The following is a 17,763-nucleotide window of genomic DNA, read 5'->3' on the forward strand; positions in this document are numbered from 1 at the left end:
AGATAGGTATGTATATATATATATATATGTATGTAGATATGTATATAGATATGTATATATGTATATATATATATATATATATGAAGATATGTATATGTATATATATATGTATATATATATATATATATATATATGTGTAGACTCAAACCGATTATGACAGCAGCAATCCAAGCTATGAGAAAACAGAAAAAGGAGGCGTGTCAGACGTCGTGGTACATTTTCTGATGCAGCTAAACGAAAATAACTTTGTGACGCTGCCGCCAAATACACAAAACAATTACTTTGACAATCATGTTACGTTATTTTTAAAATGTATCCTTTTCTTTTTCATAACTTCTTTAACACACGACTTCGCTGCGAATCGCGGGGATTTTGCTATATATATATATATATATATATATATATATATATATATATATATATGACAGCAACACTCATAACAGTGACAAAACAATTACATTGACAATCATGTTACATTATTTTCAAAATGTTTCCTTTTCTTTTTCTTTACTTCTTTAACACACTACTTCTCCACTGCGAAAAGCGGGTATTTTGCTAGTGTAAAATATTTTTCAAATTAGGTGTAAACGTGTTGAATTAATATCACAAGTGGCATGCTTGAGCAAAGGCCTACATGGTCAAAAATGTCAAGCTTTGTAGTGATGAGGGAAAAGTGAATCTCTCTATTATAATAAAAAAATCCTGGGATGAGACGTGATTTTTTAGCCTGGGACGAGATGTGATTTTTTCAGAGAGATACTTTCACGTCCCGTGAGACGATACTTTATGCCAAGAGATTTAACCACGCCTGGGGCCGGAAATAAAAGACAAAGAGTAGATGACAAAGTAGAACGTTGTAAAGAATTCCAAAACATTGGCGCGATACACATGCAGACGTTAGAGATAATGGAAGTGCAAAAATTAGAAAGTCTCCAAAAAATAATAGTAAAGATCGCATTAGCGCTAACAATTGGAAATTATTACTTGTTGAAATAACGGAACAGCAAAAGGAGATCGAATATATTGTTTGGATTCAATCTTTAAGTCAGAGACTTGTAGATCATCTAATTCGTGTTGCCATCAGGGAAAAGTAGTGTTTCTTCCCAATGAAGAGGCGAATCCGCAAGAATTAAAAGATTTGTTGTTTGGTGAAAGTGAAATCCACATACGCGAGCGGCAGAGACGTAGCGCATGCCAGCGAAGCCCCCTAGTAAGATCAAAATGACGGAGTTCTATGATTAGGCATTTACCTATTGGAGCCCAAGAAAAGGTGGGTTTAAAGTAATCAGTGCTTCAGGGGAGAGGCTCCAGCTACTAAAGGAAGGTGTCATTATACAGCTCAAAGACAATAACAGCTTAGAAGTAGTTTGGTTACTCAATCTACAAATTATTTATAAAAAAAAAGGAAAATCACATATACTTTCCATAAGCAGTGTGAAGCACTTGTGCTTAATTTTTCCAGATTCTCAAGCTTGCTTGCAGTTATTTATTGTTGCTTCACTCTTAGTTTATATTCTACGAAACCGGATCGGTTATAAAAAGAATACTAGTGTCTGGGTTTTTGTAGCTGCGCTGTGAGATGTCAGCTATGTGTTTATCTTGGCAGCTCTTGGTCCTTCCATACTCTGCTGTATTATCATTCTTGGCTTCGGTTTGTTCAAAGGAAGCACTCACATTCTCAGCATGCTGTTCCACTCCTGTCTTGGGTGTTTGCCGCTGACCTGGCTTCTGCTGGACATTAAGGCAGGTGCAGGAAGAGGTCTGCTTGAACTCTTTTCATGTACACTTTTTCGAGGGTGGGCTGTGATGTGATGTGTAGTCCAAATGTGAGCTGCTACTTCTACATTAGATTTGTGTCTTGGGACAGAGAGTCATGTCCTTCCTGACCCTTTTAAGTTTTGAAAATGGTAAATTCTAGGCAGAAACTTGTTTGAACCCAGCCTATTATGTTAATCTTTATGATATGCTTCCTGCCCCTGTGCCTTTCCAGGTGTGCCCTGTCTCTATTAATTATGGGGCAGTCGTGTAATGGGCAGGCCTTTGACAATAACAGTCTGAGCAATGCCTTTAGGCACATTCCGCCCGATTTCCACTGCAGCCTTTAGATCTCTTGAGTACATCTGCTTCAGCTTTGATTCTTTTGGTATTTCATGGTTATGGTTGTCCGTGCTCTTCAGGTCTGTAGCTCTTGGGTTAAAGTTACTCCTAGGAGTAAGTGCTATGGGCTAAAATCCATATCGCGGAATAACCGATGTCCAGGCTAAATTGCCCTCCTTGACGTAGTCATTCTGGCCCCCTAATCATCCCCTGTCTCTAATTGGCTATCTCTCTCACCACTTCACTACCTAACAGCTCATGTGTTTTGAGTGTATTGGCGCAAAAATGATGGCTGCCATTGTGTCATCCAGGTGGATGCTACACATTAATGGTAGCTGATGTGGCTGCCCACTCACTGTAGCACTTTGAGTAGTGAGAAAAAGTGCCATATAAATGTAAAGAATTATTATTACTACTATTATTATTAATATTATTGTTATTATTAACTAAAAGTGCGGACAGTTTTGCTACATACCAGTTTAATATACTTTCATTAACTTTTCACACTAAAATTTATTTTTAAGCAAATAACATTTATTAATGATTAATGATTAAAGTAATTAATAAAAGTATGTCTTTTAGTCCTTGAAACATTTGTTAGTGCTCTGCCACTCAAATAGATTCAACTGTAGATATTTGCCAACAAACATACAGCTTCATTCTCTCTCTCGCTCGCTCGCTGCCATTGCTGCCAAGCAAATACGGCACAAGACGAGGCCTAGTGCTGCTCTCCCTTCCTATTTGCATTGACCCAGTATACAGGCTGAACAGCATAGCATTCTGGGACATTCTCCTAAAGGGGTAGGCTCACTTGTTACACACAATTCATACACAGGTCCACACACAAAGACATTAACTTCAAGGCACTAATACACAGCCACAGAATGAAATTTTATATTTTCTGTTATCATACATATTTTGAGTTTAATGTTTACCATATATACTTGCATTTAAGTTCTTCTGCAGATAAGTCGGGAGTTGATTTTACAATGTCAGTTGTATAAGTCGAATGTGGAAAACTCACGCTATTGGTCCAAGAGATTACAATATGCTAATGCCCACCTGAGAGAGTAACCATGGAGAGCACACAGCCTTTTTTATTTCTATGTACAGTATTGTGCCTACGCGGTAATACCCGAACTATTCTGAAGCGACGTTTGCACTGATTTGTGTTTTTCGTATCTCACACTCTCATACACCTTTATCGTAAAAGCATCCCTTATCTACGATGGAGCGTTCGATCAGAAGAAAATATGAAGCTGGTTTTAAATTAAAAGTCAATAAAAGTAGCGAAAGAAATTGGTAACTGCGCTGCTGCAACAAAATTTGATATGTCTGAGAAACTGATGCAAGATTGGAGGAGGCAAGAAGATGTAAAAAAAAAAATTAAGTGGGCGTATAAGTCAGGGTCCGATTTTATGATCGATTTTTCAGGTTTCAAGACCCAACTTATACGCGTAATTATATGGTAAATGGACTCACAAGTTTTTCATTAATTTTTAGTCTACAGATAAAGCATTTTTCCTAAAATCAAAATATCAAAAGAAAAATGTTAACAATGTACTGACCGCTTAACCATCTGCAGTATCCCCAGTATTAACATTATACAAAGTTATTGTCTGTTATACCTGCATTTTTATCACTCCTTAATTTAATATTGTTCTTTATGTATGCTGCTGCTGGATTATGTGAATTCACCCTTGGGATTAATAAAGTATCTATCTATCTGTTATATAGTGCCTTTCATCTATCTATCTATCTATCTATCTATCTATCTATCTATCTATCTATCTATCTATCTATCTATCTATCTGTTATATAGTGCCTTTCACATCTATCTATCTATCTATCTATCTATCTATCTATCTATCTATCTATCTATCTATCTATTAATTATATAGTGCATTTCCTATCTATCTATCTATCTATCTATCTATCTATCTATCTATCTATCTATCTATCTATTCCCTGCACCTTAAAGGGTATTACCCGAGTTTTTCCATGCAGCCTTGTAGGGACAAGTAATGTAGGGATGGTTCCATACCAGCTAGTCCATCATTTTCTATCCCTTCATTGTAATATTCTAACTTTGCATGCCTTTATTCTCCTTTGGCAAGACTCTTTTTCTGTTATTTCTACCTTGCTGTTTACTCAAAACCCAACACTGTAGTAAATATTTAACTAGGCTATTTCTATATGCGTTTGATGCCTCATGATACCTTTGTACACTAACATGTTTGAGTTTCTTGCATTCTTGCACCCCTTGCATTTTTTTTAAATATTAGAACAATCTAGACAAGAAAAGGCCATTCACCCCTACAAGGCTCACCAATCCCTTCCACTTAATTTTTCTAAAAATAGCAGTTTTGAAAGTCTCTACAGTCCTACTGTCTGCCACACGACTTGGTCGCTTATTCCAAGTGTCTGTGGTTCTCTGAGTAAACAAAAACTTCCTAATGTTTGTGTGAAACTTACCCTCAACAAGTTTCCAGCTGTGTCCCCGTGATCTCGACGAACTCATTTTAAAGTCACCGTCTCGATCCACTGGACTAATTCCCTTCATCATTTTAAACACTTCAGTCAGGTCTCCTCTCCATCTCCTTTACGCTCAGCTCTTTTAATCTTTCCTTCCCCTCATCCTCTGTAGCCCCTCAATCAGCCTAGTCGCTCTTCTCTGTTCTTTTTCTAGTGCTGTTATGTCCTTTTTGTAGCCTGGAAACCCAAACTGCACACAGGACTCCAGATGAGGCCTCACCAGTGTGTTATAAAATTTGAGCAGAACCTCCTGTGACTTGTACTCCACACGTCAAGGCGCTATATGACCTGACATTCTGTTAGCCTTCTTAATGGCTTCTGAACACCGTCCAGCTCCTAAATCCTTCTCATAAGGTGGACTTTTGATTTTCCTTTGCCTTAGATAAAATAAATGGCCCTTACCCATACCTGTATGTGATTTCTCCTGTTTTGATGTATCCAGGCCCATACAAAATCACACTGTATTCTGCTAGTATTGTCCACAAGTTCTGGTCGCTCATGTTTTCATGCTTTTTGCAATACCAAGTTATGCATTTCACCTTCTGATTCAAAAAAGTAAAGGTATAACCCCACAACTATATCCTGGTTACATTTCCTCATTACGTGAGAAATATCCAGTGGCTAAAAGGAAGCAAAGGAGCTGTAGTGCTCAGGCTTGTCTACTCCTTTCATGCTTTTTCAGTAAGGGACTGCGGAAGTCCATGAGTGTACGAATGATTTGAGCAATCCAACAGGCTTTAACTTACCAGTGAAATGCGTATGACTGCCAAGCTGTGCTTCGTATAACACGCGCTCTGCCAGCACTTTGAGAGAGGTAAGTACTGAAACATTCATAGCGTGCTCAAGAAACAAAGGCTGGAAAGCAACTGATGAAAAACCAGCGGAATGTGCCACGTGCCAAGAGGCAGACAGCATTCCATAGCATAGAAAAATATCACACCCAGGTGTTTAAATAAAAGCAGCAATGCAGGCATATGGATTTTGTGTTTAGAAAAAATATTTCATTTTCCTTGTGTGCATAATTGTTTTCTTAGGATTATTTTTTTTTCCTCCTTTTCTAAGAAAATGCATTAAAAATAAGACTGGCTTGCGTAGCTTACAGTGGATATTTTAGACTCGTAACTTGTCTTTTCGCTTTCTTCCTTTTTATCTAGATGTCAACGAATGCTCAGATAGTTCATTTTGTGCCAATGGTAAATGTGAAAACCTTGAAGGATCCTATGCTTGCACGTGCAACACAGGCTTCGAGACGACTCCGGATGGCAAGTTATGTCAAGGTAATTTTTATTACTCGAGTTGAGCAGTGTTCGCTGCTTTCAACACAATGCGGCTTTTATGAGATGTGTGGAAAGTGTGCCTGCTTTTAAGAACGCTCCAGTGTGTTTAATGGAATGATATTGGAAGGAACAGAAAGTTTCGACACTGAATATGCTTCCAAAGTTAACAGTCAACCGAGTCCCAGCTGGGTCTGGATCCTGTGTCAGATGGAGATTTATTGTTCTTCACGGAGTAGCACTTCTGCTAATAAAATCTTTTAAGACATGAAGTTAAGTGGTTACAGTAATTACTAAAAAGTTCCCAAATATACTTATGTCCATCTCCTAGTAATTTAATTGTTCGTTTTGAGCTGACCTTGAAACTCAGAACTCCATGTGTAAATATACTCGCCGGCCACTTTATTAGGTACACCTTGCAAGTACCGGGTTGGACCCCCTTTTGCCTTCATAACTGACGTATTTGTTTGTGGCATAGATTCTGTAAGGTGCTGGAAACATTCCTCAGGGATTTTGATCATCCATATTGACACAATAGCATCATGCAGTTCATGAGGATTTGTCGGCTGCACATTCATGATGCGACTCTCCCATTCCACAACATCCCAGAGGTGCTCTACTGGATTGAGATCTGCTGACTGTGGAGGCCATTTAAATCCAGTGAACTCAAGGTCATGACTGTGGAGACCATTTGAGTCCAGTGAACTCAAGGTCATGACTGTGGAGACCATTTGAGTCCAGTGAACTCATTGTCATGACTGTGGAGGCCATTTGAGTCCAGTGAACTCATTGTCATGACTGTGGAGACCATTTGAGTCCAGTGAACTCAAGGTCATGACTGTGGAGGCCATTTGAGTCCAGTGAACTCATTGTCACGACTGTGGAGACCATTTGAGTCCAGTGAACTGATTGTCACGACTGTGGAAACCATTTGAGTCCAGTGAACTTATTGTAATGTTCAAGAAACCAGTCTGAGATGATCTGAGCTTTGTGACATGGCACGTTATCCTGCTGGAAGTGGCCATTAGAAGATGGGAATACCACGGTCATAAAGGGATGGACATGGTCAGTAGCAATACTCATGTAGGCTGTGGCATTGAAACGATGCTCAATTGATACTAAGGGGCCCAAACAGTGGCGTAGCTCGAGTTCGTGCCGCTCGGGGCGGGGCGGGGTGGGGTGGTGCTTCAATTTGCCACCTTCCAACATATCTGAATATGTTAAACTATTTAAATAGAAAATTAAAATGATGTATAGAGAAAAATTAAGATACATTTTGCATAGATTTATTCATATATAAAGAAAAAGCAATAATTTTTTAGATATATTTTTAAGCATCAACTAGACAAGAATATACAGTAGTATAGACGCACTGATAAGACGTGTTCTAATTATTAGTTTATATAATTACGCTACGAAAACCAGAACCAAAGTAGGGTACAAGTGATAGGCGGGGATGTTTTCTGTGTAGAGCAAGAACGCATTCGGGTTAATAACGAAACGAAATTATAAATTGTTAATTAGGTGTTTATCTTCCTAGAAGTTATTATCGTGTAATGTTTATGTTTATTTTTGTCATTGCCTCATACATTTCAGCTACTGTGTCTGATGCAGAAGGACAGTCTGAACATTATTTTTCAAGCATTTGTGTTTAAAAATCAGAGAATTTGACTTTTTTCATACATGAGTGATATTTTTCTGAACCCTGCTGCTTACACACGAATTGTACTGGGCCTTTTAGCCAATAAATTCGCCCCCAAAAATGTGCCGCCCGGGGCCACCCACCCCTAGCTACTATGCCACTGGGCCCAAAGTGTGCCAAGAAAATATCCCCCGCACCATTACACTACCACCACACGCCTGAACTGTTGATACAAGGCAGGATGGATCCCTGCTTTCATGTCGTTGATGTCAAATTCTGACCCTGCCATCCAAATGTCGCAGCAGAAATCGAGACTCGTCAGACCAGGCAACATTTTTCCAATCTTCTATTGTCCAGTTTTGATGAGCCCATGGAAATTGTACCCTCAGCTGCCTGTTCTCAGCTGACAGGAGTGGCACTCAGTGTGGACTCCTGCGGCTGTAGCCCACCTGCTCAAAGTTTCAGTGTGTTGTGTGTTCAGAGATGCTCTTCTGCATACCTCGCTTATAACGAGTGGTGATTTGAGTTACGGTTTAGTTTCTATCAGTTCAATCCAGTCTGGTCATTCTCCTCTGACCTCTGCCATCAACAAGGCATTTTGGGCTGGAGAACTGCTGCTCACTGGATATTTTCACTTTTTTGGACCATTCTCTGTAAACTCTAGAGATGGATGTGTGTGAAAACACTGAAATACTTAGACCAACCCGTTCCATGCCACGTTCAAAGTCACTTCAGTCCCCTTTCTCCCCCACTTTGATGCTCGGTTTGAACTTCAGCAGGTCGTCTTGACAATGTCTACAGGCCGCGTTGCTGCCATGTGATTGGCTAATTAGATATTTGTGTTAACAAGTAGTTGAACAGATGTACCTAATAAAGTGGCCAGTGAGTGTAGATGCTGGATTTCTTTACTAGCATAGCACAAATCTTAAAATGGATAATAAAATGCTTTTCACACCAGTGTTAAATAGTACAGATCCACAAAGCTTCCACCTCAGTGCCCAAACTATACTCTCGTTTCATTTGTTACTGTACAGTCAAAGCCACTGACAGTTCCCTCAGCAAATTTTACTGATGGGACCACCTAATGAGTAGCAATGACTAAACTGCTTACAGGAATGAGGTGGCAAATGCAACACAGTGTTTGGCCCTTAAGGTCACCAAGGCCTAAGACCTTTCTGAGCACTTCACAGAGTGTCAAATCCTAATCAGCATCAATAGTAAATGGTAGTGAGTGAGCCATAGTCTCTAGGACACTGCAGGTTCAACAAGGAGACTCAATCTCAAACCTCAACTCTCTGACCTGAATGAGAGATAGATCTGTTCCAGCTATGACAATGCAAATGTCAGCAATTGTCATGTATTCTGAATTTGGGTAAAAGCACAAAATATTAATTAGTACATTCTAGTAATGTGACATCTCCAACCACTCATGTTGAACCCATAACACTACATATGGATTCCAGGAATTCAGTGTGTCCCAAGAATTCAGTGGGATTCATTGGTTCAATAACATTCACACATGACATCACCAGATTAGGCGTGAAATGCTGCAAAATCCTTAAGTTGTGTCAGAGGTCGGCCATCATTCATCTCAAGAGCTTACAGTGTGTTTGTGACCAGACACCTTCATCTAACTATACCTTGCAGTATTTGTTTTTAATACTTTTGCAGCTTTTACTCTTTGTCACGATAGTTTTCATTTAATTTTTCTTTTTTTAATTCCAACCTTGTAAAGGTAAAGGCCTTGTGTGACAGTCACGATGTGCAGCATTACCAAGGCAAGATGGAGTGTAGCCCAGGAGCCAATATTTAAGCAATACAATAGGAATGTTCATTTTTAGCTTAATTTGCTCCACATTGTGCCCCACCTGACCTAGCAAGTCAGTAAATAATCAGTAATCCATTGCAGAAATACAGAAGCACATTTAATATGCATTAGACATATATAAATGAAAGACCTGTGAATGTGTGTGTGTGTGTGTATGAGCTCTGCTCACACTCAACCACAGCCACAGGAGTTGGTGTGAATTCTACAGAAGATGTAGAAGCTTATAGTGTGGCTGGCACTTGGTAAAATGCCGCATGACTGCACCTCACTTCTCAATCAACCCAAGCAGACACACTCTGCTTTGTGGTACATGCGCATTGTACGTTCACATAACAAGCTACCATACATTTGCTGAGACTGGTTCAGGCCTGTCCTGCTCAACTTGTGCCACAGCTGCACTCGACTACACGTCCATCTCAGACAAGATGTGACCTGTCCCGGCCCACTTAGCTGACACCTAAGCAAGTTCACCTTCTTCTTCTTCTTTCAGCTGCTCCCATTAGGGGTTGCCACAGCAGATAATCTTCTTCCAAATCTTTCTGTCCTCGTCATCTTGCTCTGTTACCCTCATCACCTGCATGTCCTCTCTCACCACATCCATAAACCTTCGATTAGGCCTTCCTCTTTTCCTCTTTCCTAGCAGCTCTATCCTTAGCATCCTTCTCCCAATATACTCAGCATCTCTCCTCTGCATATGTCCAAACCAACACAATCTTGCCTCTTTGACTCCCAACCGTTCAACCTGAGCTGACCCTCTAATGTCCTCGTTTCTAATCCTGTCCATCCTCGTCACACTCAATGCAAATCTTAGCATCTTTAACTCTGCCACCTGCAGCTCTGTCTCCTGCTTTCTGGTCAGTGCCACCGTCTCCAACCCACATAACATAGCTGGTCTCACCAATCCCGTAGATCTTCCCTTTCACTGATACCCGTCTGTCACAAATCACTCCTGACACTCTTCTCCACCCTGTCTGCAGTCTCTTCTTCACCTCTCTTCCACAATCCCCATTACTCTGTACTGCTGATCCCTAGTATTTAAACTCATAAACCTTCGCCAACTCTACTCCCTGCATCCTCACCATTCCAATGACCTCCCTCTCATTCACACACATGTATTCTGTCTTGGAGGTCCTACTGATCTTCATTCCTCTCCTTTCTAGAGCAGATCTCCACCTCTCCAGGGTCTCCTTAACCTGCTTCCTACTATCGCTACAGATCACAATGTCATCAGCAAACATCATAGTCCATGGGGACTCCTGTCTAATTTCATCTGTCAACCTGTCCATCACCATTGCAAATAAGAAAGGGCTCAGAGCCGATCCCTGATGTGATCCCACCTCCACCCTGAATGGTACAACTGCTAGGGAGTCTGGGAGTTGTTTGTTGTCCCGAAGACCCCACACGGCTATTTAGTAATAATTTGTAAGCTGCTTTGAAGAAAAACTTCAACAAAATAAGTAATTGGAAATGGAAAGATAAAACCTGCCACGGTACAGCCATAATGGCCTGTACTGCCAAACCGTTGCAGAAAATGAGTTAAACATAAAGCCTGAAACCTTTAAATAGTGGCTATCAAAGGTCTCCACACTCTTACTGAAATCAAGACAAATCATATCAGATCTTATACAATCTTATAACCAACATTGTTATATGAAAATATATGAATAATTTATAGGAAAGATAAGTAAAAATTACATAACAAGATATTTGGAATATCAGTGGTTTGCACATCACCTCCCTCTGGAAGGCATTTTGTGTGATCCAAGTACTGTCTTAAATTTAGCACGGGAGATGACCTCAGACTCTTCTCTTTTTGCATGCAGATGTAGATGAGTGTACCAACAAGCAGCTCTGCGTCGGAGGGCATTGTCGAAACACGGAAGGCTCTTTCCTCTGTACTTGCAACAGTGGCTTCAGGTTATCAGCTTCCAGGGACCAGTGTGAAGGTAACCAAACCTCCATTTTAAAACCAGTCATGGACAAGGTAAACAACGCAAATGCAAATGTAATTTATGACCAATATATGCGTACATTCAAAATGTAGTTTCACTATCAACAGTTTTCTCAACATAAGTCAGTGGTCCTCAAACTTTGGGGTGGGCCCCCCTAGGGGGGGCGTGAAGATGTGAAAACAAGAATCAAAAATATGAAAAATACATCTATGGAAACCAAAACAAATTAACTTCTGATACTAGAAAAATAAATGTAGATTTAGATAAATGTCGATAAAACTTAAGTAGGTACAATAAAATATGCATCTATGATATATCATTAATTAAAAAAGAACAAATTGGTATTAGTGGGCTCCTTTCAAAAAAACCTTAGGGGGCCGCAATTAGAACTGTTATGAAAACTCGGGTCGCAAATAACGCTGGCATAGATGCATTGCAGTTCTCCAAAGGGGTTATGAAATTGCTTGGACTGAGTGAACACAGTGTAAAAAGTTAGACAGCGTTTTTGTAAAGTATATTCTTAAAAGTTGTAGGATAAGAACTGGCATCCTGACTGGGGAGGACGATGGTTTATTACCCAGACAGGAAACCAGAACAGAATGACAAATGGATTTGCCGGAGCGAGGGTGAGAAAATAACTTTGTGCTCAGCCGGTATTAAATAATGGACGGAGCAGCAGGAGCCAGGAGAAGTTAAATTCCCCAGTGGTCCTCTCATGGGAACCCAGTCGGGACACCCGCAGGGGTGCTTGGGATATGGAGTCCAGAAGTCAAGCCCTGTCTGGGTCTCTACGTTCTAATAGAGGCTGCTTACGGGGTTGGACCTTCTTACTTTCATTATGACCCAGAAGCATTCCCAGGTCCAGTATGAAAGGAAGTCCACCACCACAGGGTTGGGAGGCAGCGAGCAACACTCAGTTGAGTAGAAAAGGAAGACGAATTGGGCTTTATTGTTCATTTTTTGTATTTTGTGGCTTATGTCTGGAGACATGATCATTAAAAAGGTGCCTGGTGTGAATAAATGCCTTGTACTTTATTCTATTGACATGTGGTGTATTGCTGGGTCTGTGGTTTGGGGTTTAAAAGTTAAACTATTAAAATGACGCATTCAAATTCCAATCCATTCATTCATTGTTTTTGTTGAGTTTTCTGACTCATCTCATGTCCTCCTGTATTTTCTCCTCAGTTTCCAGTTTAGATTAGACTTTTTGACAGCGTTAAACGGCGGTGACGTACATAGGTGAACACTAGGATTGGGTGATATTTATGTTTTTCACAATAAATTCAGGTTTGCTACTATTCTGTAAGTTAAAAAGAATTCCTCTAATGGACAAATGGCGATCCTAAATTGCCCATAGTGTGTGCTTGGTGTGTGTGTGAGCGCCCTGCGGTGGGCTGGCGCCCTGCCTGCACCCTGCTTGCACCCTGTGTTGGCTGGGATTGGCTCCCACAGACCCCCGTGACCCTGTAGTTAGGATATAGCGGGTTGGATGATGGATGGATGGATAAATGGCTCCAAAATAAGAAGTGATAATCTCGTTGGTTCATTAAGAAAGGACTGCATAACTTAAGGAAAGCAGCAACCACATTGCTGCTTGAAAGAAACCTCAATATTTGTTATCACTTGAGATCGCTCCTTAAGGGATACGTTTGGTACTTTTCAGGTCAAAGTTATGTCTAAGAAAATGAGCAACAAAGATAAAGAGTTGAGGTGCCAGGTGGTCAGGTCAGGGAGCATGCACTGGTACCGCACGTTGCCACACACACACCAAATGACAAAACAGCTTGAGATCCTGGTTCACAACCCCCCAAGGTAGGCATGCAGTCCAATCCCACCAACCACCTCGGAACTGACCCTCTATCTGCCACAGCCAGGTGTTACATGGGTGTCCCCTTGGCCTGGTCCAACAATGAGGATCTTACAAACTGGATCACCCTCGGATCATCGCGCCACATGGCCACAGTGCAGTAACTGACGCTCCTTCACAGTGCAGGTCATGTGCCTCATTCGGGACTCCATGAGCAACACAAAGTCAAACCAGCGGTACCCAAGGATTCTCTGAAGAGACACAGTACCAAAGGACTCCAGTCTTCATCTCAGGTCACTGGATAGCATCCATGTCTCTGTACAACTGGGAGATGATGGCCAAGAATCAAAAAGACAAAACACAACGATAAAACGGCAGTGTCATCTTCAAGACTGACATCTTCCACTGGTGGTGTCATTTTTATGTTGTTCCATGAGGATTAAGCGGGCTCATAGATAGAAGCAGAAGTGATGTCAGAGCTCCTTGTGCTGTTGATCTTCTGTTCTGAGGGCAAAGAAGTGGAAAGTTAATGAATGACATCAGCAACCCTTGACTCGAAGTGGAACTGCTGACAGCGAATAAGCCCTGAAGTGGTCCGCTATACACACGCGTGAGACACGTGGTAATTTTAAATTGTGTTCTGACGTGGAGTATTATTTGTCGATTTTAAAAACACCTGGCCTACACTTGCGATTGAAAATGGAGATGAGTGGTCTGTTCGGTTTTTGTCATTTGACTGCACACAGTGTCCAAATGTGAAAACAAAAGCAATAAACGTATCCAATATGTCACTTTTTCAAGCCAAGAGTTTTATTGAGTATTGATCTGTGTCTTGAAATTGCACACAGAGTATCCATGTTGTTGTAGTTCAGTCAAAATGCAAAATGCAAAACATTACCGTAACATTCGGCCATTTTAAAATGAGACAGGCTGTGCACTTCACCTCGTCTGTGGCAACCTTTCAGTACCAGGGTGCAGTTTCCTCAAGCGCCTCGAAAAGTTATTGACATTATTGCATGTTGATACCTAAATGTGAATTGCTGTCTTTGTTCTTTCAACAACTAAATAGTAATCACTGGAAAAAATATCACACGATTACTCACAATCTTTATGCTTCTAATTCTAACAAGCTGTATTCCTGGTTGGAACAAGGCTGGATGTAATTTACTTCACAGCACACGAAGGACAAATTTGTTTTGGCGATTAACATGTACTTTTGACACATCTCCGGTATTCAGTGTTAAACAGGTAATCTCCCACAATTAAACACGTTGACTGATGCCAACCAGTTCATAATTAAATGCATGCCAAACCTGGCATTGTAATGTAGCAACAGCTCTGCGTTACCACTCTGTCCATGTTTAAACATCTGTGCTAAGCTTTAACCAGTTAAATTTAAATCTAAGCCTATAACATCTGTTCAGTTCTTGTTACTTGACTGCACGCAATGTGTTGCTCTTTCACTTGCTGTCACTAGACTACCAAAGCACGGCAGGTACAATAACTCCAGTATCAGCAAGCAATATCTGCAGAATAACACAATAATTATTGTTCAATGACAAGATTATTTTTTGTGCTTCGAGTGGCAGTGGTAAGCTTTCTCTTGATTCAGTACGTGTGCCAGCATTGGGGGTTGGCCAGGAAAAATGTCAAAAACTCCACCCATGATGGCTGCTGTAAGCAGACCAGCAAACAGGAAACACAACAGTACCTCGAGAAAACTGTACCAAGAATCTGTGATGAAATGTATTACTCCCAAGTGACTTTGGTTGTCACAGACATGCTGCAGAAACTGAGAGGGTACTTTTCCTTTGCTGCTTTAATGTGGAAGTAATTGGTAAGTTTTACTGCTTTTGTTTTCATCTTTGGACTTGGGTGCATAGACATAGAATTACTAGACGCCACATGACCAGCAGCATCGTACATCAACGTCGCCGCCATATTGCGAGTGGCACTGCTGTGGAGTGAAGTAATGCATAAAGATGCCTCACGCATGTGCTGTTTGGGACGCTCCAAACCAGATCCCTGTGATTACAGTTCATAGGTAAGGCTGAACAATTGTTTTGGTTATATTTGGCCGTTAGAAAATCCAGTTTTATAATCTTAGCACTCAAGGTCACCTTACAATAAAATTAAACAACATTAGTAAAATTAAAACAAGAGAATGATAAATCAAAAAGCAATAATTAGCAAACAAACAAAGATAACTGGCATTAACATTGCAAAATTCACAATTGGTATGCCAGTTTGAAAAAGATAAGCTTTGAGGGCAGTTTTAAAATGTGTTATTGAATCGAGCTGACGGATATGAGAGGGAAGAGAATTCCCAAGTTGAGGAGCACAATGAGAGACGTTCGAGCTCCCATAGCACTGAGTCTGATGTGTGGTACAGAAAGTCGAGCTGCAGAGGAGGATCTGAGTGAGGAGAGGAGTGTCAGCATTACAGTAATCTACACGTGAGGTGACTCGGGCATTAACCGATACTTCAGTACTGTGTTGTGTAAAAACAGGATGAAGTCTAGAAATGTTGAGATGGAAGAAAGCAGTCAGAGAAATGTTACTTATACGGGAAGAATTATTTAATAATAATTATTATAATTGCCATTATTAGTGTATAAATGGATATAAACAATTGCATTTAAACGATTTGCCAAAATCTGTTGTATGTAAACGATACTGTTTTAAACGGTATTGTTTTTTCATCAGAAAACCCGGTTTCCACGTCTACCTGTATCAGTTTAAATGGCACTTTTGTCACTCGCAATATGGCGGACACGCTGACGTATCATGTCAACTGGGCAACACAGTGAATGCAGCGTCTATCTACTGTATTTACGTGTGTACCACGTGCACATTTTTTCATGAAAATTAGCATTAAAAAATCAGGTGCGCGTCATACACAAGGTAATGTAATTCTGTAATGTTTACTTCTTCTGCTTGGGCTCGCCGCGCTCTCTCTCTCTCTCTCTCCTCTCGCTCGCTCACACACTCGTGCTCTCTCTCTCTCGCTCGCTCACACACTCGTGCTCTCTCTCTCTCTCTTGCTCACACACTCACGCTCTCTCTCTCTCTCGCTCGCTCACACACTCGTGCTCTCTCTCTCTCACTCGCTTGCTCACACACTCACACTCTCTCTCTCTCTCGCTCTCACACACTCACACTCTCTCTCTCTCTCTCGCTCGCTCACACACTCACGCTCTCTCTCTCTCTCGCTTGCTCACACACTCGTGCTCTCTCTCTCTCTCTCGCTCGCTCACACACTCGTGCTCTCTCTCTCTCTCGCTGCTCACTCACTCTCTCTCTCTCTCTCTCGCTTGCTCACACACTCACTCTCTCTCTCTCTCGCTTGCTCACACACTCACTCTCTCTCTGCTCGCTCACACACGCTCTCTCTCTCTCTCGCTTGCTCACACACTCGTGCTCTCTCTCTCTCTCGCTTGCTCACACACTCGTGCTCTCTCTCTCTCACTCGCTTGCTCACACACTCCTCTCTCTCTCTCGCTCGCTCACACACTCGTGCTCTCTCTCTCTCTCTCTCTCACACTCGTGCTCTCTCTCTCTCACTCGCTTGCTCACACACTCACTCTCTCTCTCTCTCTCACTCGCTTGCTCACTCTCTCGCTTGCTCACTCTCTCTCTCTCGCTTGCTCACACACTTGTGCTCTCTCTCTCTCGCTTGCTCACACACTCACGCTCTCTCTCTCGCTCGCTCACACACTCACATTCTCTCTCTCACTCGCTTGCTCACACACTCACGCTCTCTCTCTCGCTCGCTCACACACTCGTGCTCTCTCTCTCTCACTCGCTTGCTCACACACTCACGCTCTCTCTCTCTCTCTCTTGCTCGCTCACACACTCGCGCTCTCTCTCTCACGCTCTTGTTCGCGCTCTCTCTCTAAACGCTTCCTATACAATCACAACGTGCGTCGTACACGGGGCAAAACGATTTTCTTTGTAAAAATTAGGGTGCGCGTCTTACACAAGGGCGCGTGGCACACGAGTAAATACGTGTCTATGCTTGGGTACCCTTCACCTCCTTTTTAAAGAAGAAGAAGATTAGGCTGGGTAATTTTTAAAAATTATAAAGAATGTTTCACTTTAGAACACAATTTTTTGTGGGAAATTAATATACAGTATACCAAGATTCTGAAGAAATAACTTTGACTTGAAAAATATCACAATTGTCCTTTAAGGTTCAAAACAGGATTGCTGTAGTCCAGCACCATATGATTGGAAAATTACACATTCTTGGAAAAAAGACTGGCTTGTCATAAATGGCTGTGTCCAACTTAGATAAGATAGAAACTTTATTAATCCCAAGGGGAAATTCACAAACTTACTGTACTCACTCACTTACGAATGTTGTTGAATACTGATGTACAGTATTATGTGTTACAGTTTAAAGCACATGAATACAATAACATGACCTTATATGTATGTGTGGAATAACAAAGCTTGACAAGATCAAGAAGGAGAGAATTAGCGGCACAGTTTAAGTTTTGGTAATCTCTTAGATAATACAGAAAAGAAGGTTAAAGTGGTGTGGACATGTCATGAGAAGAGAGGTAAACAATGTTGGGAGAAGAATCGCAGATATACCTGTAGAGGAGAAGAGGATGGCCAAAGAG

General features: G+C 41.1%; 1 protein-coding gene across 11 annotated transcripts in view; it reads left to right on the forward strand.

The window, feature by feature from the left end:
- ltbp1 (latent transforming growth factor beta binding protein 1) overlaps nt 1–17,763 on the forward strand; it is a 432,727-nt gene that overhangs the window by 280,611 nt on the left and 134,353 nt on the right. For 10 of the 11 annotated variants that reach the window (XM_039738108.1, XM_039738107.1, XM_039738112.1 and 7 more), the window contains 2 exons: nt 5,787–5,909; nt 11,200–11,322. In XM_039738108.1, coding sequence (XP_039594042.1) covers nt 5,787–5,909; nt 11,200–11,322 — 246 coding nt within the window. The remainder of the gene's footprint in view (nt 1–5,786; nt 5,910–11,199; nt 11,323–17,763) is intronic. The other variant, XM_039738103.1, reaches the window with a different exon arrangement.

Source organism: Polypterus senegalus, chromosome 16, assembly GCF_016835505.1.
Source record: "Polypterus senegalus isolate Bchr_013 chromosome 16, ASM1683550v1, whole genome shotgun sequence".
NCBI classification, from domain to species: domain Eukaryota; kingdom Metazoa; phylum Chordata; class Cladistia; order Polypteriformes; family Polypteridae; genus Polypterus; species Polypterus senegalus.